This window comes from Canis lupus, chromosome 24 (assembly GCF_011100685.1).
Source record: "Canis lupus familiaris isolate Mischka breed German Shepherd chromosome 24, alternate assembly UU_Cfam_GSD_1.0, whole genome shotgun sequence".
In the NCBI taxonomy this organism is placed as follows: domain Eukaryota; kingdom Metazoa; phylum Chordata; class Mammalia; order Carnivora; family Canidae; genus Canis; species Canis lupus.
The window spans coordinates 3,407,856-3,427,904 of record NC_049245.1 but is presented as its reverse complement, the minus strand read 5'-3'; the positions used below and the strand labels follow the sequence as shown (position 1 = coordinate 3,427,904).

General features: G+C 44.0%; 1 protein-coding gene and 1 long non-coding RNA gene across 12 annotated transcripts in view; one reads left to right on the top strand and one right to left on the bottom strand.

The window, feature by feature from the left end:
• CFAP61 (cilia and flagella associated protein 61) overlaps positions 1-20,049 on the top strand; it is a 275,980-nt gene that overhangs the window by 251,943 nt on the left and 3,988 nt on the right. For 10 of the 11 annotated variants that reach the window (XM_038571435.1, XM_038571437.1, XM_038571436.1 and 7 more), the window contains one exon: positions 15,431-15,521. In XM_038571435.1, coding sequence (XP_038427363.1) covers positions 15,431-15,521 — 91 coding nt within the window. Of the gene's footprint in view, positions 1-2,677; positions 3,051-15,430; positions 15,522-20,049 lie in introns of those variants that run through there. The other variant, XM_038571442.1, reaches the window with a different exon arrangement.
• The window catches only part of LOC119865610, a 28,644-nt gene continuing 8,894 nt past the window's right edge, over positions 300-20,049 (bottom strand). Inside the window, exons 2-3 of the long non-coding RNA XR_005377496.1 lie at positions 13,447-13,541; positions 300-2,066 (exon numbers count right to left, since the gene is read on the bottom strand). This is a non-coding gene — a long non-coding RNA (uncharacterized LOC119865610). The remainder of the gene's footprint in view (positions 2,067-13,446; positions 13,542-20,049) is intronic.

Below are 20,049 nucleotides of genomic sequence, written 5' to 3'. Positions count from 1 at the left end.
TTTTATGTTCTTTTTTCTTTATACTAAGTCTTAAAAATCCAGTATATGTTTTATACTTGTATCCCGTCTCGGTTCAGACCTGCCACACTGCAAGCGCTCATAGTCCCGTGTGGCTGGTGGCTGGTCGCCCCTGGGCTGGGCAGCCTGGGTCTTGGCAGTTGCTGCTCTGGACCTCTGCTTTCTTTACCTACAAAACGGGAAAGCCTCCAAGAACTGTAATCTCATATCCCTTACAGTTCAAAAAAAAAGAGGGGGTGGGAAGCTCTGGTATTTCATGATGTAGTGAAGACAGTGTTCCCTCTCAGAGTGAAAAGTCTTTCCACCAGCGACTAAATGGACTGGCCATTTCTTTGTACTCCCCTGTCCCTGGGCTCAGTGCATGGCGTACAATGCCCTTGGAAGTATGGTTCGGCCATGGAACTCCTGTGGGCTCAGATCTGGAAACTTAACTCCTTGACCATTTCTTTACTAAGAGTGACACCACAAAGAGGCTAAAACAATTCGTGGTTTATATTTAAATTTTTTTAGAGATTTATTTATTTGAATGAGAGAGAGAGAGAGAGAGAGAGAGAGAGAAAGAGAGAGAGAGAGGGAGAGGGACAAGCAGGCTCCTTTCTGAGCAGGGACCCCGGGATCATGACCTGAGCAGATGCTTAACCCACTGAACCACCCAGGGGCCCCTGAAATTTTTATATCAAAATAATTTCAACTTCCAAAAAGTTGGCACAAATAGAACAAGTAAAAAGCTGCATACTCTTCACCTGGATTCCCTAAATGTTAACATTTTACTATCCTTGCTTTATCATTCTTTCTCTCCGACTCTCTGTTTTCACACACACACGCGCACACACACACAGATGGGAAGACATGAGTCTTTTCCTAATGTTTGAAAGTAACCTGCAGAGACACGATGTCCTCTAAATCCTTCAGTACGCCCTTCCTAAGACTATGACAGAATGCAGTTGTCAACACTTAAAGATGACGTGCATGAGAGATAATGGACTCTTCAGCCATTCGGAGCTTGCCAGTTGTCCCGCTGCTCTCTTCCTACTGCTCCACGATCCTACACGACAGTTAGTTGTTGTGTCTGCTGAATCGTTTCCAATCTGGGACAGTGCCTGAGCCTTTTGCCTTCGTGAGCCTTCCCCTGTGAAAAACACAGGCCAGGTATTTTGTAGAACGTCTACCAGTTTGGGTTTCTCTGATGTTGCCTCGTTATTCCTGTCAGGTGAGGCCTTCTTGGCAGAACCGCAGGAGTGCTGTTATGTTCCTCCCAGGGTATCCTTTTTTTTTTTTTTTTTTTTTTAATATTTCACTTATTTATACATGAGAGACACACACAGAGAGGCAGAGACACAGGCAGAGAGAAGCAGGCTCCATGCGGGAAGCCTGACGTGGGACTCAATCCGGGGTCTCAGGGATCACACCCTGGGCCGAAGGCGGCGCTAAACCGCTGAGCCACCCGGGCTGCCCCCAGGGCATCCTTTCAGGAGGCACACGGTATGGACTCACCCCAACACTGTACTGTTGGCCAGGGCCGCCTGGCTGGGGTGGATGCTGCAGGTTTCTCTGCTGGAAATGTGGTGTTTTTTGTTTTGTAATCAATTAGTGATATTTTTGAACTATGTAAAGATTCCATTTTTCAATCCTTTTCTCCACTAGTTTTTGCATCCATACACAATTCTTGCCAGAAACAGCTGTTACTAGGGAGCCACGGGGAGATTTTTGCAACTCCTTCATTCATTCTACACTTACTAGTTAGCTTTTGACTGTAAGGAAGAGCTGTCCCTACTCCTCCATTTGTTTATCCACTTGTCCATATCAGTGGGGACTTAGGGATTCTAGTACCATCTCATGGGTTATAATCCGTTGCCTTCATTACTGTGTGTGAGAGAAGTAAGAACCAGGAATGTGTTAGTTGTTTTGTTTTTAATGTAGGTTCCACGCCCAGTGTGGGGCTTGAACTCATGATCCTGAGATCAAGGGTCACGTACTCCACCGACAGAGCCGGCCAAGCATCCACTGCTTTGTCGAATTTTAATACTTGATTTCTGGAAACTGCAGACCTGCAAATATAAGAGTGACAAAGAAAGTGAAGGAACAGTTTGTGGCTTGTCGTTATATTTAGTAAAAGCCTCAGTTAAAAAAAATAAACACGTTAATTAGAAAAGCCTGTTATGAAAGCCTTTCTTTTTTAAGGATTTTTTATTTATTTGAGGGAGAGAAAGAGAGAGAGCACACAAGTGGGAGAGAGGGAGAAGCAGGCTCCCCGCTGTGCAGGCAGCTCCCATGCAGGGCTGGATCCCAGGACCCCAGATCGTGATCTGAGCTGAAGGCAGACGCTTAACCGAGTGAGCCACCCAGGTGCCCCTGAAAGGGAATTATTCTAAACATGTGTTAATTATTGAATTACTATAAACCTGTATTAAACATGCTATATACCCTGTACCAGTGAGTGATATTTCTACTAAGCACCCTTTTAAAATTTAAAGGGCAATTAGTTTAACCAAAGGAATAATGAGGCAGCAAAATATCTTGCTTCTCTGGTGTTGGCTAGTTCCTGTGGCCTCGGTCTCACAAAAGGTAATTCCACCTGGTTCCTTTGTTTCCCCCCCACCCTCGGACTTGTGGGGGTTTATACGTGCATATAAACACTTTTTTTTTTCTTTTCCTACAGAACATAGAGAGGAAATGGCCATGGCCGTAAGCGTGGCTGAGTGGCTGAGTGGCTGAGTGGCCTAATGCTAGGCTGTGCTCGCTGCAGCCTAATTAAAGGGAAATGGTTGTGCTTTCTATGAAGAGAGACACAGAATAACAAGAAGGGACGACTCAGGAAGGGAAGCTGAGCCCTAAGAGCTTTCCCTTTGCTGCAGAATTAAATGCTAACCTTGCCTCAGACTCTTCGGCCTGAATTTATGTAACAAATCAATGTAAATAGCTGGATGACTCCCAGGGCACTAGATTTATTGTACAAATTCAATTAATGCACCCCCTAATAAACCAGCAATGTGCAAGGAAATGCCACAGATGGAAATAAAAAGGCAGATATGTAGAGCTAGGTAGCAGAGACTCATCCCCGTGCTCTGACACCGGGCCGAGGGCCACCAGACCCACTTACTCCCTGCAGTGACAGGGCCGCTGGGCTTCCACTGGTAAACTTAAATAGAAGGTCAATTCTTCAGTCTATAAAAATATACTCTTTCTACAAGAAGACAGGTTTGCTCTGGCAGGTCAGCAAGAAGTCAGGTCAGAAGAAAACATGGCCCAGCTGGGCCTCCAGAGGCGTGCACCTTAACTGTGGCCAGTTTTCCTCATCGCCCTCCTGAGACGGCCCAGGAACCACTGGGATGACTGTTTTGCCTTAACTGCCTCGCTCTTCAAAATAAACCAGCAAAACCAAGGCACTCTGTCTTTCCTCTTTTTATTTAACCTTCATCAATGCAGACAAAAAAATACATCGAGGCCTCAGTTTAACCATTTTTATGTTATTTTTATGGATTCCTACATAGCTCTTTGGTGTGTGGCAAAACATGATGGAGGCTGGTTATGAAGTCTCTCTTAACTTTCGTGCAGCTAAAATTAATAGCTGCCATAAAACTGTGGCTAAAATAGTTTATGCAGACACCCTTGAATGTAGAAAAGCAATCCCCATGGACAAAAAATTGCAGAGTTGTGCCAAAGAAAGACTGTCTTCCAATTAAACAACAAAGTGCTTATCTTAATTATTTCACCTCTAATTCATACCACAAAAGATCGGAGGTAGTTTACACAAATGTACACTATAAAATATAATCAAGGATGGGGCACCTGGGTGGCTCAGTGGCTGAGCATCTGTTTCCGGCTCAGGGCGTGATCCTGGAGTCCTGGGATTGAGTCCTGCATCGGGGTCCCCGCAGGGAGCCTGCTTCTCCCTCGGCCTATGTCTCTGCCTCTCTCTGTGTGTCTTTCATGAATAAATAAATAAAATAATTTAAAAAAAAAAGACATAAGAACAATCATCATCATCACCATCAAAGCAACACAAGACCTGTGCCGGTCATAAAGGCAACCTTATTCCTGGACTGTCTCATTATGTCCTGATAGTAAATCTTTGAGGTAAGGACCACTGTTCTCCCCATTTTACAGCTATGAAGGCTGAAGCTGGGAGAAGTCAAAGCTAACTAGCTCGAGAGTGCATTAGCAACAAGCAGTACGGCTGGGATCCAAAGAGAAAGGCTTGGGTAAATGGGAAATGAAGGGCAGGACAGCCGTGTGAGAGGCTGAGCTGCATGCAGAGGCTGGGTATTTGAGCACAGGTCTTTATCTAGAAAATTCACAGCCTTGTCTTTGAGTTCCATCAAGGTCAAAGTAGAGAAGGAAGTAGCATCAGTGGTTGGATTTGTGAGGGTCATAAGATAGATGTATTCTGTTTTCTCAGGTGAAGCAGCTTCTCCTGGTCTAAGTATCCAGGATTCAGAGAAACAAATGGACAGCAGACAGACCTTTCAGATGATCCCGTATGAATAGTTATTTCTGAAAACCAGGACCCTAGGGGCCAGGGAGGCAGGAAGTCTGTGCTCTGTCCTCAGCCCCACCTGGGTGCTGACACTTACTTACTCAGGATAAATGTGCTCCAAGAATCAGTGTCCTTTAAGACACTGTGAATAAAGCCTTGGAAGATTTGTGCCTGAGAGAGAGCATGGCCTCCCCAAGTCAGTGTGGGGGTGCCAGGGCCCGTGGGCTGATCAGGATCTCCCTCTGGAGGCAGTTCTGCATGTGTCCAACTCACGGACAAGTGAGTCCAGGCCGTGCTAGAGGCCTGCAGCCAATGGCAGCCTCCGAGTCCCCCCAGCCCCCCGACCCCCCACAGCCCGACAAAGGCTTCCCGGACCATAGACACCAGGCTTTAGGCGGAGCTGGCATCTGGCTCTAGGGTGCCTCCAGGTAGCTCGGCGACCGGCACCCCGTGCATCCCTGAGCCTAGAGCAGTAAGATGGAGGCAGTTCCCAAGCCCCTTCTGCCCAAGATTAGAGTCTTGGTTCTAGGGCTAGTGCGTCGTAAACCATTTTTCCTTAGAGCAGTAAACCCCCATTATTGGTTGGGGCCAGTTCCGGACTGTGACAGCAAGATCATCACCGATCTTTAGCAAGTGACAATTATGACTGGTTGTCAAATGACTAGTTGGTTTTGCTTTCAAAATCATCAATCTTACCTTTCCAGAAATGCCTCAAAGCAGGAAATTGACCACATAGAGCTTCTAGCAAACTCAACTTGGGCGGGAAATATTCATAATCAGACTTCCATTTCAGACTTCAGGGCTTGTTTATTTGTTTCTGGCTGCCCCTGTAATACGTGGCATCCCTGAGTAAACTCCGCTGCCCCAGAAATGTGTAATTTAATTTCTGAGCAAACCTAGGGTTAACTGGAAATACTTATTTGTTCCTATTATTATTTTTAAAAATTGTATTGAAATGCATGAATCCACTTTCTTCCATGGGCAGAATAAAATGACAATACAATCTTCCAGCACAAACACAAATCATTGCCTGTTCTCTGTCTTTCAGCCTCCATGGGCTAGCTGGGGACGTGCAGGGCAGCAGGGCTCTCCCATGGGCTTGGAGGTGACAGTCACATACGGAAAACGTTTTGTGTGGGATTTTTTCCAGATTGTTTAATTTGGGGACTGGATTGAATCTAGAGTGATAGATACATTCTGGTCCCAGGAACATTAACAAAACACATTCTTCCAATTTTCATGAATGTAACTGTATGAAAAGAATTTTGTTCAACATAGATGCTACAGGGTCTTTGGGCTATTTTAGAAGACAGAGCCTCCATTCTCTTATTCCTCTTCAGAAACAGGATCCTGATTTATAGCATGATACATTATACTTAAAGGACAATGATTCCCAGCCTCCCCTGTAGCCCAGGAAGCCATATGACCAAACTTTGACCAGTAAGACATAAATAGAAGTGCTATATGAGATTTCTAGGAACCGTCCCTAAAAGAGAGGGGAAGGGCCCTCTTTTTCTCTTTATCCATCTAAGAACATGTATGTGATAACTGGAGCTCAGTAGCCATTTTGCCCCATGAGGCCCAATGCCCTCTGAATAGTACTATGCTCTGAAGTCTGTGGAATGACCCTACCCATCCTGGACACTCCACCTAGCCTTTTTTTGTGTGGGAAAAAAATACTTAAACAATTTTTACAACTGTAATCAAACTTAATCTTAGATAATGCAGGAGATACTGAGGAAATGGGGGTGATTCAGAAAGTTGCTAGAAAGGCTCAGGAATGAGCATAGGGAAATGAGACTGGGTTGTGCGGTTGTTCAGAGCATGAACTTTGAGATCAAGCAGAATTATGGTTAAGACCCAGCTCATCCCTGTATGACCATGGGCAAGCTGTGTGGCCTTTCTGAATCCATTTCTTCATCTGGACAATGGGCTGACAAGTCCCACTTTAGAGGATTGGAATTAGGATGAAGTGAGATAACGCACAGAAACGATTTAGCACAGTGTCTGTGGGTTACTGTCCCTGGATGAACACAACACACTTCACCATCAAGCTGTCATGAAAAAGGACTTGCCCAAGAGTGTAATAAGCACCTGCCAGGTGTGTGACCTTAGGCAGTAGACCATATTCCTTACTAATTATGGAATAATTATAATAAGAATTAGAAAAAGTATACAAGCACATCAAATCTGTGATTTGGCAGATATCATGGCTTAGGACAAGGGAGAAGTAATTATTTCTGGGTTTTTTTTAAAAGACTAATCAATCTAAGGAAAATTTTTGAAGTAATGGGTAATTTCAAAATTACCCTGGAAAATTTATGGGTTCCCAAGTGATTGAAGCTTGGTGAACAGTAGCCAAAGAAAGGTGAACCTAGAGATGCAGTGACAAAGACCTGAGGACAAGCAAACTGGGCAACCTCACTCCTGCTGAAGCCCCCTCCAGCCTTGCCCTCCCACAATGTGCCCCTCTGTGGCCTGCACATGCCTCAGTTTCCCCAACACTATTCCCTCTCCTGCAGGGTGTGCTTCTGGGGAGGGGACCACACTTGCACAGTGGTTTCCTCAGTGCCCAAAAAGTGTCTGGCTATGATTGATTAATGGCCAAGAATGACCCCTTCCTTCCCATTTTATAGCCTTGGAGGTCAGGAGCCCTGAAAGACACCGAGGTCAGAGAAAAGAAAGGAGAGAAAAGTCCTCGTGGGAGCACAGTGGGGAAGAAATGTGTATTCTGTGAGGAGTGGTTGAGTCAGCAGAGAACATAGAACCAGAGCAAAACAGGTGCTAGAAATAAGGAAACAGGGTTTTGAAAGGCCTCCTTGGACCTGCTAGGATGGACGGATGGGTGCATGGCTGGCTGGGTGGGTGGGTAGAGGGATGGATGGATGGATGGATGGATGTCGATGGGCAGGAGGATGGAAGAAGAAAGGAAGCTAGGACATAGCATGTGTTCTTAGCACCCATACCAGGATGGAGAAGGAGACACAGGGCGAGTGGCTTCCAAAAACCTGTTTGCAGACCTGCCTCCATCTCACCCAGACCCCTTTGCTAGGCTTTGCACAGCTGCATGCCTTCTGTAGCCCACAGGTGAATGACACCGGCCAGGCTGCTAATGACAGTGACAAGCCATGGGTGGCATCGAGTGAGCTCATGGCTACCACGTGACTACGAGGACCCAGCATTGCCAAATATTATTTCTTTTAAGGAAATGCCCCAGATCAAATTTCCAAATCTTGCTCAGTCCCAAGCAGCCACATCTGTAGGTCATCCTAGCCCCGAAGGTGTCTGGGCACATCCTCGATGACATACCCTGACATCTGTCACTTTTTGCATTCTTGGACTGTAAATGGAAGAGACACGTCCCACCAGCCATGCTCTAGCCCATGGATACCACAGGCTGAGACTCGCTGTGGGCGTGACCTACAAGCAGGTACTGTGGGAGGTGTCTGTCCTCCCCCCTTGAACCTAAGATGCTGTCAGTCAAAGAAGGGACTTTTTTGAAGTGAGAACTTCACTCCCCAGGAAAGCCTACAGCCCCCCACTGCCCCACCCTGTATGGTTCCCCTCTTCTGGGAGAAAAGGCAACCCTTAGGGGAGCAGACCTCTGTGCAGGTGTGAGTGGTAGCTGGGGATCCTCTTAACCAGTCTACAGATTTTATTTATTTGAGAGAGAGAAAGAAGGAGAACAAGCAGGGGGAGGAGCAAAGGGAGAAGCAGGCCCCCCCACACTGAGCAGGGAGCCCCGCGCGGGGCTTGATTCCTGGACCCTGGGACCATAAGCCGAAGGCAGATGCTCAACCGACTGAGCCACCCAGGCGCCCCCATAACAAGTGTAAAAGCAAAAACTATTATCAGTCCAGGATAAAATTACAATGATTTTCATTTAAAAAGAAGAAAGATCTCGGAGAAAGGTATGCATTTCTTCTCTGCCCACCTGCCTCCTTTCCTCTAACTCTTGCGTAGCTGAGCCATTTCCAGGTGACCCTCAGCGGGCAGGGAGTGCAGCCTAGCTCTTCGGCCTCTCTCCTCTCCTCCCCGCCCTCCAGGGAGGCCTTGCCTTGCAGTTAAGGTCCAGGACTTGAAAGATCGACATCCTTTGCCCACTGTATTCTTTTCCCTTAGACACACGGCACTTTCTCCTAAGGCCAGTGAATGGGACTTCCTCCAGCGTGTTGGCGGAGTTGCTTTTCTCAGCCTTCAGTGTGGCCAATGGGCTAAGCTAGTTATCAGATCCCCACCTAGCTTATGTGATTTTGTCGATAAAATTGGCTGATTGACCAGATGAGGATGAACTCTGGACAAGTCTGATCAATTGCTTAATGATTGAGCCATATCGACCAGTAATGGCTAATAGAGTTCCACAAGTCGACATTTCCCAGGGATTCTGAGAAAAGAGTATCATTTGCAAAAGTGATGGAGAATTTAAGTCCCCACAAAGGACTTAGGGCCAGCCATTGGCAAGATGAAAAGAGACAATAGCGTCTTCTGTTGGCGCCCTGGATAATTTGTGTAAACTTTTTCTCACGGCTGTGTAGAAATGATTTGTGTGATGTTCACACCCAGATCCACACAGCCACTGACAAGTCACCTTGTTGCTGTGTTCTTACCTGACATTTGCTCCTGAAGATTTCTAGGCAACCAGCTATGAATGTTACCTAGTTAACGTGGCTCTAGTTAGTCTTCCTTTTTTGAACATAAATTGGGAAAGAAGTTAGTATTTTCTTGTTTGTAAAAATCCAATATTCAGGGGCTTCTGGATGGCTCAGTCGGTTAAGCAGCTGACTCTTGATTTTGGCTGAGGTCATGATCTCAGGCTCATAGGATGGAGGCCCACATCAGGCTCTGAGCTGGGCATGGAACCTGCTTGAGATTCTCTCTCTCTCTCTCTGTCCCTCCCCCCCCCCCCACTCACTCTCACTGTCTCACTCTCTCTCTCAAAAAATTTCAGTATTCATGGAAATACATGTTTCCTGAAAGCTTATCCCTAATACTGAGTATCCATAGCACTTGGGGCAGTCAGTGGCGATGTGACCACAGCCTTGGCAAGGATTCCAGATGCTCCTTTCCTTTCTCTGGAGAAGGAAAGGAGCGAAGGCACAGGAGCCATTCAGTTTGTAGGGAGAAAACTAGACCTAACTCTTCTCATAAAGCAAAACTTCCTTCCAACATCCTTAAGCAAACAGAGATCACCTTTGTTTGACTCTGTGTTCTTACCAATTACAAAATGAGTTTGGTTAAATCCATAGCTTTTCTAATTTGAATAATGAAGCCTGCCATGTGTCTAGGGTGACTTAAAGGATGCCCATGGGGATCCATGCCTCTCTAAACCCCCTCTTACTCAAACTGGGAGCTATGAGCTGGTGCAGAAGCTCTCCGTCGAGAGGAGGGAGGACGGCTGGAGTTGGACCTCTGCTCCCACCTGCTCCTTCAGTCTCCTAGGGACCAGGCTGTGCCTGATGCTGTGAGGACCCAGAGCCCACAGTGAGTAAGAGACCTCCTGCCATTGGGCTGCTCTCAGCCACGATTGGCCTTGTCGGATTAGGGTTTGCGAATTAAGATTCCCAGCAACCTTCGACCACGACAGATTGGGTTTGGAAATTCTCGGGGAGCAAACCTCACTCCAGCATTCCACGTGTGCTTGCTTTGGTTTGGTTTGGTCACAGAGCATATGGATTTTTAACAAGTAGATTATAATGCCTCCCTTAAAAATGTCCCCTAAAAGGTCTAGCTCCCTGCAATTTATAGAAAATAGAAATCCGAATGGTTTTCATCCTAAACTGATGCCCACATCCAACACTTTAAAAAACCAAAGCCTCAAGCCACACAGCCATCTGTGTGAGGGGTGACTGGCAAGTTTGAGGGCATCGTGTTCTGTGATGGGAGACTATTACTCTACTTCTGAAGGAAATACTGGAAAATTTTTTATAAAATTGTTACACAGCCCTATTTTCTCTGTCAGTTTCCTTTTTTTTTTCTATGTCAATTTCCTAAAGTGTTAATTTGCACACAGTTCAGAGGGAAGGAGGGACAAAGCGGAGCACAGGGGATTCTTAGGGCAATGAAACTGTTCTGTATGATGCTGCAGTGGAGGACGTGTGACATGATGCAGTTGTCAAACCCACAGAATGTGCAACATGACAAATGAACCCCAGTGTAAAATGTGGACCTTAGTTAAGAATAATGTATTGATATTGGTTCATCAGCTGTAACAAATGTGCCTTACCAATAATGCAAGGCGTTAACAGGAGAAACAGAGCGGTGGGAGCAAGTGTACGGGAACTCTATTTCTGCTCTGATTTTTTCTGTACATTTAAATCTGCTCTAAAAATAAAATCTTCTTTAATTAAAAAAAAAAAAAGTTAATTTGCCAGAAGCAAACAAGGTCTGGGGGAGGGTGGAAGTGAATTACTGACAGGGACAGAGCTACGTAGGGCTATGGGTGGTAAATGACCAAGGACTACAGCCCGGAGCGTGAACAAAGAATGGGTGTCCTCATCATAGTGGCCACTCTGAGGTCATCTGGTGAGCCCTTAAAAATCACTACCAAAATAAGCAGGTTCTGTAAGAACTGGGGAAGAACCTTGCAAATGAGATTCTTCTCTGGGTAGATTTTTTAGTATGTTTTTTCCTCTTAGTCAAAAGGACCCATTCCTTTTCACCACTATCTAAAGCACCTTATATCTAATGCCTGCCCTACAAAATAGCAGCTACTTCATCTGACAATGGAGTTGTGGCTAATTATATCCACCCCGACTCAAGAGCCTGACCTGAATCCTAATTTAAACAGAGCAGACGGAGAGCGTCTTGGAAACTGCAGATTATGTGCTAGTCATCTTCTTCTGAAATCCCATTCAGTTCTATATGCCACCTGGTGAGAGGTGCAATTGCAATGTATGACCTTCCAGTGGGGACTCCTGTTCAGAGACTGACCTGAGTCTGAAGTTGTTGTTTTACCCTTGGCTAAGGGTGTCACTTTATGCCTCTAAAGAGGCAATCTGGGTGGCAGGCTCCGAGCAATCTGATATTGTGCAGAAGCCGCTCTCCAGACAGGGTAGGCACCCACACGCTCCTCTGGGCAGTGCACCAGCTCGCCCCTCCTCTGGGAGGGTTAGCATTTCATGATGCCGGTGTCGGTCACCCCTATAGGGGCTGCCACTGAGGCTGCACTAAAATTGACAAGGAGCCTTTGGAAGTCAACTTCTTGGTTTAGCTTCTAAGGTATCTCTTTTCATTATACACTTCGCTTTAATGAAACCTGGGAGTTCTTTCTTGAGAGACAAGAAACATCTGAATTGAATTCTACAAACTTTTCTCTTTTATGAGTAAAAATGGCTGCCACAGACGAATTCCAGGAGTATAGGTAACAAATGGTTTGCTACAGATATTGTCACCTTCTGGATGAGGGTCCCAAAATGTGTTCCCATAGGAGACAGTGCTAGGAAGTGTGAGAGAAATAAGATTTCAGGTCTCCCACATCACTGGTCTGCAAGCTGTTCAGTGTACTGTGATGAGAAGAGAGGGCATCAAATAGCCAGGTGCCCTTTCTGCTGGACACTGGCATGAGATGCATGGAGAGTTGCAAAGGCAGCAAAAGAAGAAATTTGTAAAAACATCCAACTTCTTTATGCTCCTCCACCCTAATCCTCACCTTTCCTCCTGTTTGCCGGCAGGCACTGTGCAGAAGGGCTTAGCAACTGTATTCTCAGAACATTAAGGGTCACTTCCTTCTCCAGCCATCAGTGTTTGGCTTTGTGGACAGAGGCAAAGGGAATCGAGGCATTCAATAGTGGGCCAGAGCTGGGGGTGGGCAGGTTGTGACCTCAGGGAATGGGGTTCCCCAAAATTCCCTCTGTAAAGCAGATGAGGAGGAGGACAGGTAGTTAAGACTGCCTGAACCGTGCCTGGGTTGTGAGAGCAGGGCCGTGCTGGGGTGAGGAAGGCAGAAAGATAGAAGATGTGGCACCTAGAAGGATGTGGCTGTAGATCCCTGAAACCAAGAGGTTGGGAACCCCTGATGGTGCTATGGAAACAGACAGCAAAGAGCTCAGCAACTGACCAAAAGTACCCACAAATTTAAAAGGGCCCATTGGTGAGCGCCTGAGTGGCTCAGTTGGTAAAGCCTCCCACTCTTGGTTTCAGTTCACGTTGTGATCTCAGGGTCCTTGAATCAAGCCCTGTGTCAGGATCCACGCTCAGTGAGGAGTCTGCCTGAGATTTTCTCCCTCTCCCTCTGCCCCTTCCGCCCCCACCCCATGTTCTCTAATTAGACATAAATAAATAAATAAATAAATAAATAAATAAATAAATAAACATATAGCCTAGAAAACAATAAATAAATAAATAAATAAACATATAGTCTAGATAGAGGGTATAATTGATGTTTTTGTCCATGAAGCTATGCTTTGAGGAGATGTGTCAAAACATCGCCCCACTGTGCCCATCCCTGCCAAGATGGCCACTGGTGTCTTTGCTCCAGGAATTAGATGGCTGTTGGATGTTGGCCAGGGTTGTAGGGGCCCAGAACCCCATACAGAATGCCCATCAACTCAGCTCCTTTCACTAAGGATTAGGTGGCCTTGAATAATTCCAGAGGCGAGCAGATTTCCTCTAGCACAGGTGCCCTTCTGATAGCCTCAGCTTTGTTTGCTGGGGGAGGGGCTCAGTGAGACCATCCTGAAATCCTGGTTTCACATATGGCCTTCCCACTATTCCCAATGAGGCTCTCTTTTTCATAATGCTGTGCATCTTGGGACACTTTGTAGAGTTTTGTCACCTATTTATTTAGCAGAAATTTATTCTATTTGAAGGAAAGACCAATCAGGGTCAGGCAGTATACACAAGTGCAATGTACGTTCTTTCATTCATGAAGATCTATAAGATGCCTGTTGCTTGCAAGTGCTGTACTAGATGGCCATGGAGTGACTACAGTAGCCGCCCCCCCCCCACATTACCTGAGGGAAATATCTTCCAAAACCCCAAGTAGATGCTGCAAACCACGGGTAGTACCGAGCCTTTATATATACTGTGTTTTCCTATGCAGACATACCTACAATAAAGTTTAATTTGTAAGTTAGAAAAAAAAATTTGTAAGTTAGGCAGAGTAAAAGATTAACAACAATGACTAATAAGAAAATAGAACAATTATAGCCATATACTTAATAAAAGTTATGTGCATGTGGTTTCTGTCAAAATATCATACTATACTCATCCTTCTTCTTGTGATGATATGAGATGCCCACAGGATGAGATGACGCAAGATGAATGACGTGGGCACTGTGACATAGTGTGAGGCTACTACTGGCCTTCTGACCATATGTCAGGAGGAAGATCACCTGCTTCCAGACCACAATTGACTGTGGGGTAACTGAAACCACTGAAACCATGGAAAGCGAAATCTAGGATACAGGAGGTGCGGGGGGCGGGGGGAGGACTACTGTACACAACAGTCCTGACTGGACTCCTGCTTCTAGGAGCATCTGTCCCACCCATCACCTTCCTGAGGTCGCCCTGTCCCACTTCTGCTCTTATCTCCACTCCGCATCCCCAGGTGCTCTGTGCAGGTATTCCTGCCTCCAGGTGTTTGCATCTGCTGTTCCCTCTCTCTGAAGGGCACTTCCCCAGATCTCCATGTGGCTCTCTCGCTCCCTCCCCTGCTTGAGCCTTCCTTTGGTGGCCCCCATCTTTGCCTGACTTGTGTTTTCTCAAAAGCAGTTCTCATTACCCAACGCACCGTATGTTTACTTATTTATCGTTTGAGTATCAGTTTCACAGTGGCAGGGATGCTTGTCTGTTTTGATTCCTAGTGTTTTCCACCCCCAGACCCGGAACAGTGCTGAGCACATAATGGATGTTCAGTAAATATTAGTGGAATTAAGAGTTGAATGAATAACAACAAAGGAGGTAACTAAGCATGAAATTCGGTCATATTCTGGTCTAGCAAATAGGTGATAGGTAATAACTGATACACTGAATGCCGTGCTGATTGTAGCACAGAATCTTGTCATTACACTTGTCCTTTAAGGCCTCAGTGGTCCCTGGGACTCATCACCTCCTTCCCTAAGAATTACGTTTGGGAAAACAGAAGGTGCTTGTCTGCACGTGGGCACCAGTTTTTCTTCCCCTGTGCACACACATGGCATCCATTAGCAGTAATAGGAACGACAAACTCACATCCGGAGAAGAGCGAAACCCACATGATCAGCGTGTCTCCAGCACTGAAGAAGTGATGTTTCTGGTTCCAAGACATTTGGCATTAAAATAAAATATGAGTTAAAATACCAATAAATGCTCTTGGTTCTCCTAGAATGCATCAGATTTTCCAGTGATCATCTGTAAATACAGGATGACCATATTGTTCTCCATGTAAGAAAGCATTTATTCAAACAGTTTTCAGTGAAAAGTTAGCCAATATAAACACCAAAAGAGCTGCTCTCCTAAAAAGAGATTCAATTAAGCATCAGTGCAATTGTATGGAGACCATGTTGCAACACTGAGGTGGCCTGTTTTTCTGGTCATTATTAATCCAGAAACCTTAATGATGAACAACATTTGTGTTATTGTCTACCCAAATGTAATTTGTTTATGCAGCAGTTCAGTTAATCCTGCAATCTGTTTTTCTCAAATGAGGGCAGATAATGGAGACACCGTTCTTTACAAGTCTTCAGGCTTTTAAATTCTGATAAAATCAGGATTCTTCACTGGGTCTTGCCTCAGCTCTGAATTAAACCACTTTAAATGTAATTATGGAACCTGGCCTTACATCAGGAACATCCATTTAAAAAATTGATTGACCAGGCTGTTCCACGAGGCATTTTATGAGCAAACGATTGCAAAGGGGCCAGAGCTGTAATTTATAAAGGCAAAAAAGCAGGTAAATACTTTATTAGTGGTAATGAGAGGGTTTCCAGCTAACTGAATCTTTTCTTTCCTCCCTAGCTACTTCATGGAGCCATGGTGCATGGCCCTCTTTCACGATCGTTTTATTGATCTCAGGAAAGAGTTACGCCAGATCTTGACCTCCAAGGAGGTAAGAGTGATTAATAGATATGTGAGTTATCCCTTGCAAATCACAAGCAGTTTTTAGTTGTTGATCATTTCGACTTTTCATTCCCCCTTTTGGTTCTACTTTTAAAACCAACTATACTGCCTATAAACAAGCTATGAACTATACGAACATAGACAATATTTCAGGAAAAGTGGATTATTTAAATCCTTTTATGAGAGGCAGGTTTCTTTTTCCTTGTTACACATAACTGTATTTTCATTATCAGGTAACAGGCAGACTTGACTGGAAACTGGATCTGAGTTTTATCTACTTGTTTTCAAGAATGAACATTGCATTCCTTTAGTTTCTGCCCATACTTGCCAGCCATTCACTAAGTGTGTGTGTGTGTGTGTGTGTGTGTGTGTGTATGTTTTATAAAAATGTAAAGGGAAGACAATAAGTATCCAAAAACACCTCTTTAATAACCAAAATTTCTTTCTCAAAGTGAGACTAATTGGAAGTTAGGCTACATTTCCCAAAGTCTCCCATGTTCAAGAGGAAATGTGACTCTGCAATGTAAATAGTGAAATATTTGTGAATTTTAAATTAAATTCCTTTTTTCAACACTAGAGTCTTTATCAGAGTTGTGGAAAGTTAACATCTATGCTCAAAAAGTGGTCAGATATCCATCCTAGATTCTCCCTTGCCCCAGTCAGACAAGGGCTGGGGCACAGCTTAGTGTCACCATGTTTTACTGTCTAAATGGGCAAGTCCTGTGACTCTTACCACTTCCACTTGAGAGCACCCAGACCTGTCAAAGGTTCCCATGGTGTAGGCCACCATAGGGCAGCACAGCTGCAGATCATGTGCCAAGTCCCTACTGCATGCACCACTTGGCTCAACCAGAACAGGAACCCTCCAGGACACACTACAATCATAGTTTTGACTTTACCAACAAGAAGGCTAAAGAGCTGAGAGATTTTAAAGGACCTGCCATTGGTTACACAGTCTATGATCAGAAAGCTTTAAACTCAAGGGTCTCTCATTCCAAAGCCAGGCGCATAGGCCCTGAGCCACATGGACTAAACTGTGTGATTTAGTATCTTCCCTACATTGTCCGTCTCCTTTTTGGTTTTATGCCTGGAGTCCAAGATGGGAAATGTAAATAGTTATATGAATCCAAAGCAGATTCAGATTGGGGGGAAATAGGTTTAAAATATGAGCCAAACTCAGTTGTCTTTAGGATCCACACAGATAGGAAGCAGGCAGGTAAATGTACATGAGGGAGGCAGAGGATACTGTGACCATACAAAGGTCATCCACTGCTTAAGTCACTAAAATTTGAATAAATGCAACAGATCTAATGGGTCCCTGCACTTTATGCTAAATCTGTAAGGGAGTCAGCTCAGGTTGAATTATGAACCTGAGTTGTAAGCCTGGTGCTGCTGAATTTCACTCTATTCCTTAGGTCCCTCTCTTCCTCTCAGACTGTGTTCTGCAGCTTATGATTGACTACACCGTAGTAAAGACTCATTAGTTTTCCAGTTATCTCATCAAAACTCTCTGCCTAAACCCTTCAAAACTCCAGAATTGAGCTCCTCAGTTAATATTTGCACAGAACCAAGGGGGTTTAGCATCAAGCTTAAAGGGGAAGCTTTCCTCACTCTTCCAAGTAAACTACCAAACCCAACAATAGTCACTTTTCATGGCCCTCACCAAGATAGCCTCAACCTTTTATCCATAACAAACATTTGGGGACACCTGGGTGGCTCAGTGGTTGAGCATCTGCCTTTGGCTCAAGTCATGATCCTAGGGTCCTGGGATCGAGTCCCACATCAAGCTTCCCACAAGGAGCTTGCTTCTCCCTCTGCCTTGGTCTCTGCTTCTCTCTGTGTCTCTCATGAATAAATAAATAAAATCTTTAAAAAAAAAACAAACCCAGACATTTTCTCTGGGTCAGTTTGTTAAGTATGAAGTCAGGTGGACAACAGGCCCTTTCAGTAGACCAGAAGTGACCATGAACATTTGTGGAAGACACACTCCTTAGTGTAGTGGCTCCCCCACCATTCTTGTAGCTTTTTAGATTTCCAGAAAGTGAAATTTCTGGAAGAAAAGCCTCCACTGGAGTCTTGCTCTGCTTTCTGCAACTACATTTGTCAAGAAGGAAAGGCCAGAAGAAGAGGTGGTGCATGCAGTGGTGTCTGCCTGCAACTCAGATCCTTGTGGAGCCATGGGCTACCTGTTTCCATCTCAGAGAGCAGTGGGAGGACTGAAGGAGGGAATGTGTACAGGTAAACAGCACAGAAGAACAGCTCCCAGTAAGTGCTGTCCACCCCCACTCCCTCAAGTAACACTGGTGGAGACCTGCTGTGGTGGAAGCAGTACTCATATAGGTAGATATGCAGGAGTTCATTTAAGAGTCTGGCAATAGGAAAATGAAGATAGCTTTCACTAAAGAATAATGGTAATTCTTTTTCTCAGAAATTGAGATGATATAACCCATGTCATTTCACTTTCTAGCTTGTCTATAGGAAAGTACAGCAGTCCAGTCCCATTAACTATGATATCCTATAGCTCTCCCTCCACATGAAGAGAAAGGGAAAAAAGACTATTACCTTTGACTGTTATTTTGAGTCATCTCAAATCTATGTATCATTTATTTTAAAACAAGCTCATTGTAATACCTCACAAGTCCTTTTGTGGAAGTAAAGAGAACAGGTTATAAATCTACTAGCATTTCATTTAGCTTTGGCTTAAGCCAAAGAGTCACAGACCAAAGTGTAATTTTGTATAGTCAAGATTATTCTTCAAAAGGATAGTAATTATAAACATATATGCAGGGGCACCTGGGTGGCTCAGTGCTTGAGTGTCTGTCTGCCTTTGGCTCAGGTCATGATCCCGGGGTCCTGGGATCAAGTCCTGCATCAGGCTCCCTGTGGGTTCTCCCTTTGCCTATGTCTCTGCCTCTCTCTCTGTGTCTCTCATGAATAAATAAATAAAATCTTTAAAATAAAATGAAGTCTTTAAAAATATAAATAAACATATATGCACCTAACAACAGAACTATACATATATATCAAAAGATGATAGAACTAAAGGAAGAGTAGTTCTAAAAAGCTGGGGAATTCAGTATCTCACCTTCAATAATGGATAGAACAACCAGATAGAAAATCAGTAAAGAAATAGGGGACTTAATGCTATAAACCAAATACACCTAACAGATACACACAAAACACTCTACTCAACAACAGCAGAATGCACCTTGTTCTTAAGCGTACATGAAACATTCTCCAAGAGAGGCCATATGTTGGGCCACAAAACAAGTGTCAATAAATTTTTAAAAGATTTAAATCATACAAAGTATATTCTCCATCTGCAATGGAATAAAACTAGAAATCAAATGCAGAAGGAAAAAATTCACAAAACTGTAGACGTTAAACACAGACTCTTAAGCAACTTCTTTGATTTTAAAGAAGAAATCAAATGATATATATTAGAAATACTAGAAACAAATGAAAACAAAACTACAACATACCAAAAGTAATGGGATACAGCTTAAGCAGTTTTCAGAGGGAAATTCATAGCTGTACATGCCTACAGTTATAAAAAGGAAGTATCTCAAATCACTAACCTGATTTTATACCCTAAGGAAATTATACTAAATATGATACTAGCAGAAGGAAGGAAATTATAAAAATTTGAGTAGAGATAAATGAAATAGGGAGTAGAAAACCAGCAGAGAAAATTGGTGAAACCAAAAGATAATTCTTTGAAAAGATCAACAAAATTAACAAACCTTTAGCTAGACTAAGGATAAAGACTCTAATTGCTAAAATCAGAAATGAAAGTCGGAGGGTTGCCTGGGTGGCTCACTCCGTTAAGTGTATGACTCTTGATTTCAGTTCAGGTCTTGAGATCAAGCCCCTAGTTGGGCTCTGCATCAGGCGTGGAGCCTGCTTAAGACTCTCCTATCCCTCTCCCTCTGCCTTTCCCCCTTCTCTCTCCCTCTCTTAAAGAAAAAGAAAGAAGAAATGAAAGTGGGAACATTTCCACTGATCTTACAGAAGTAACGAAAAGATTATAAGAGAATATTGTGAATGACTGTATGCCACCCAACTAGATAACCTGGATGAAATGGACAAATCTCTAGGAATACACAAACTACAAAACTGATGCAAGAAGAAATTAAAAAAAAAAAAAAAAAAAACCCTGAAAAGTAAAGGTATTGACTTAGCAATCAAAAACCTCATAACAAAGAAAAGCTCAAGACCAGATGGCTTTGCTGGCAAATTCTATCAAACATTTAAAGAAGAATTAACAGTAATCCTTCTCTAACTTCTCAAAGAAATAGAAGGGAAAGGAGCACTTTCCAGCCCATTCTTTGAGGCCAGTGTTACCATGATACCAAAGCCAAAGACATCAAAAGAGAAGAGAACTAGACCAATATCCCTTATGAATTTAGACACAAAAATACTCAACAGAATATTGGCCAACTAAATCCAGCAGTATATCAAAAGAATTTTACACCATGGTCAAGTGAGATTTACCCCAGGAATTTAAGAGTGGTTTA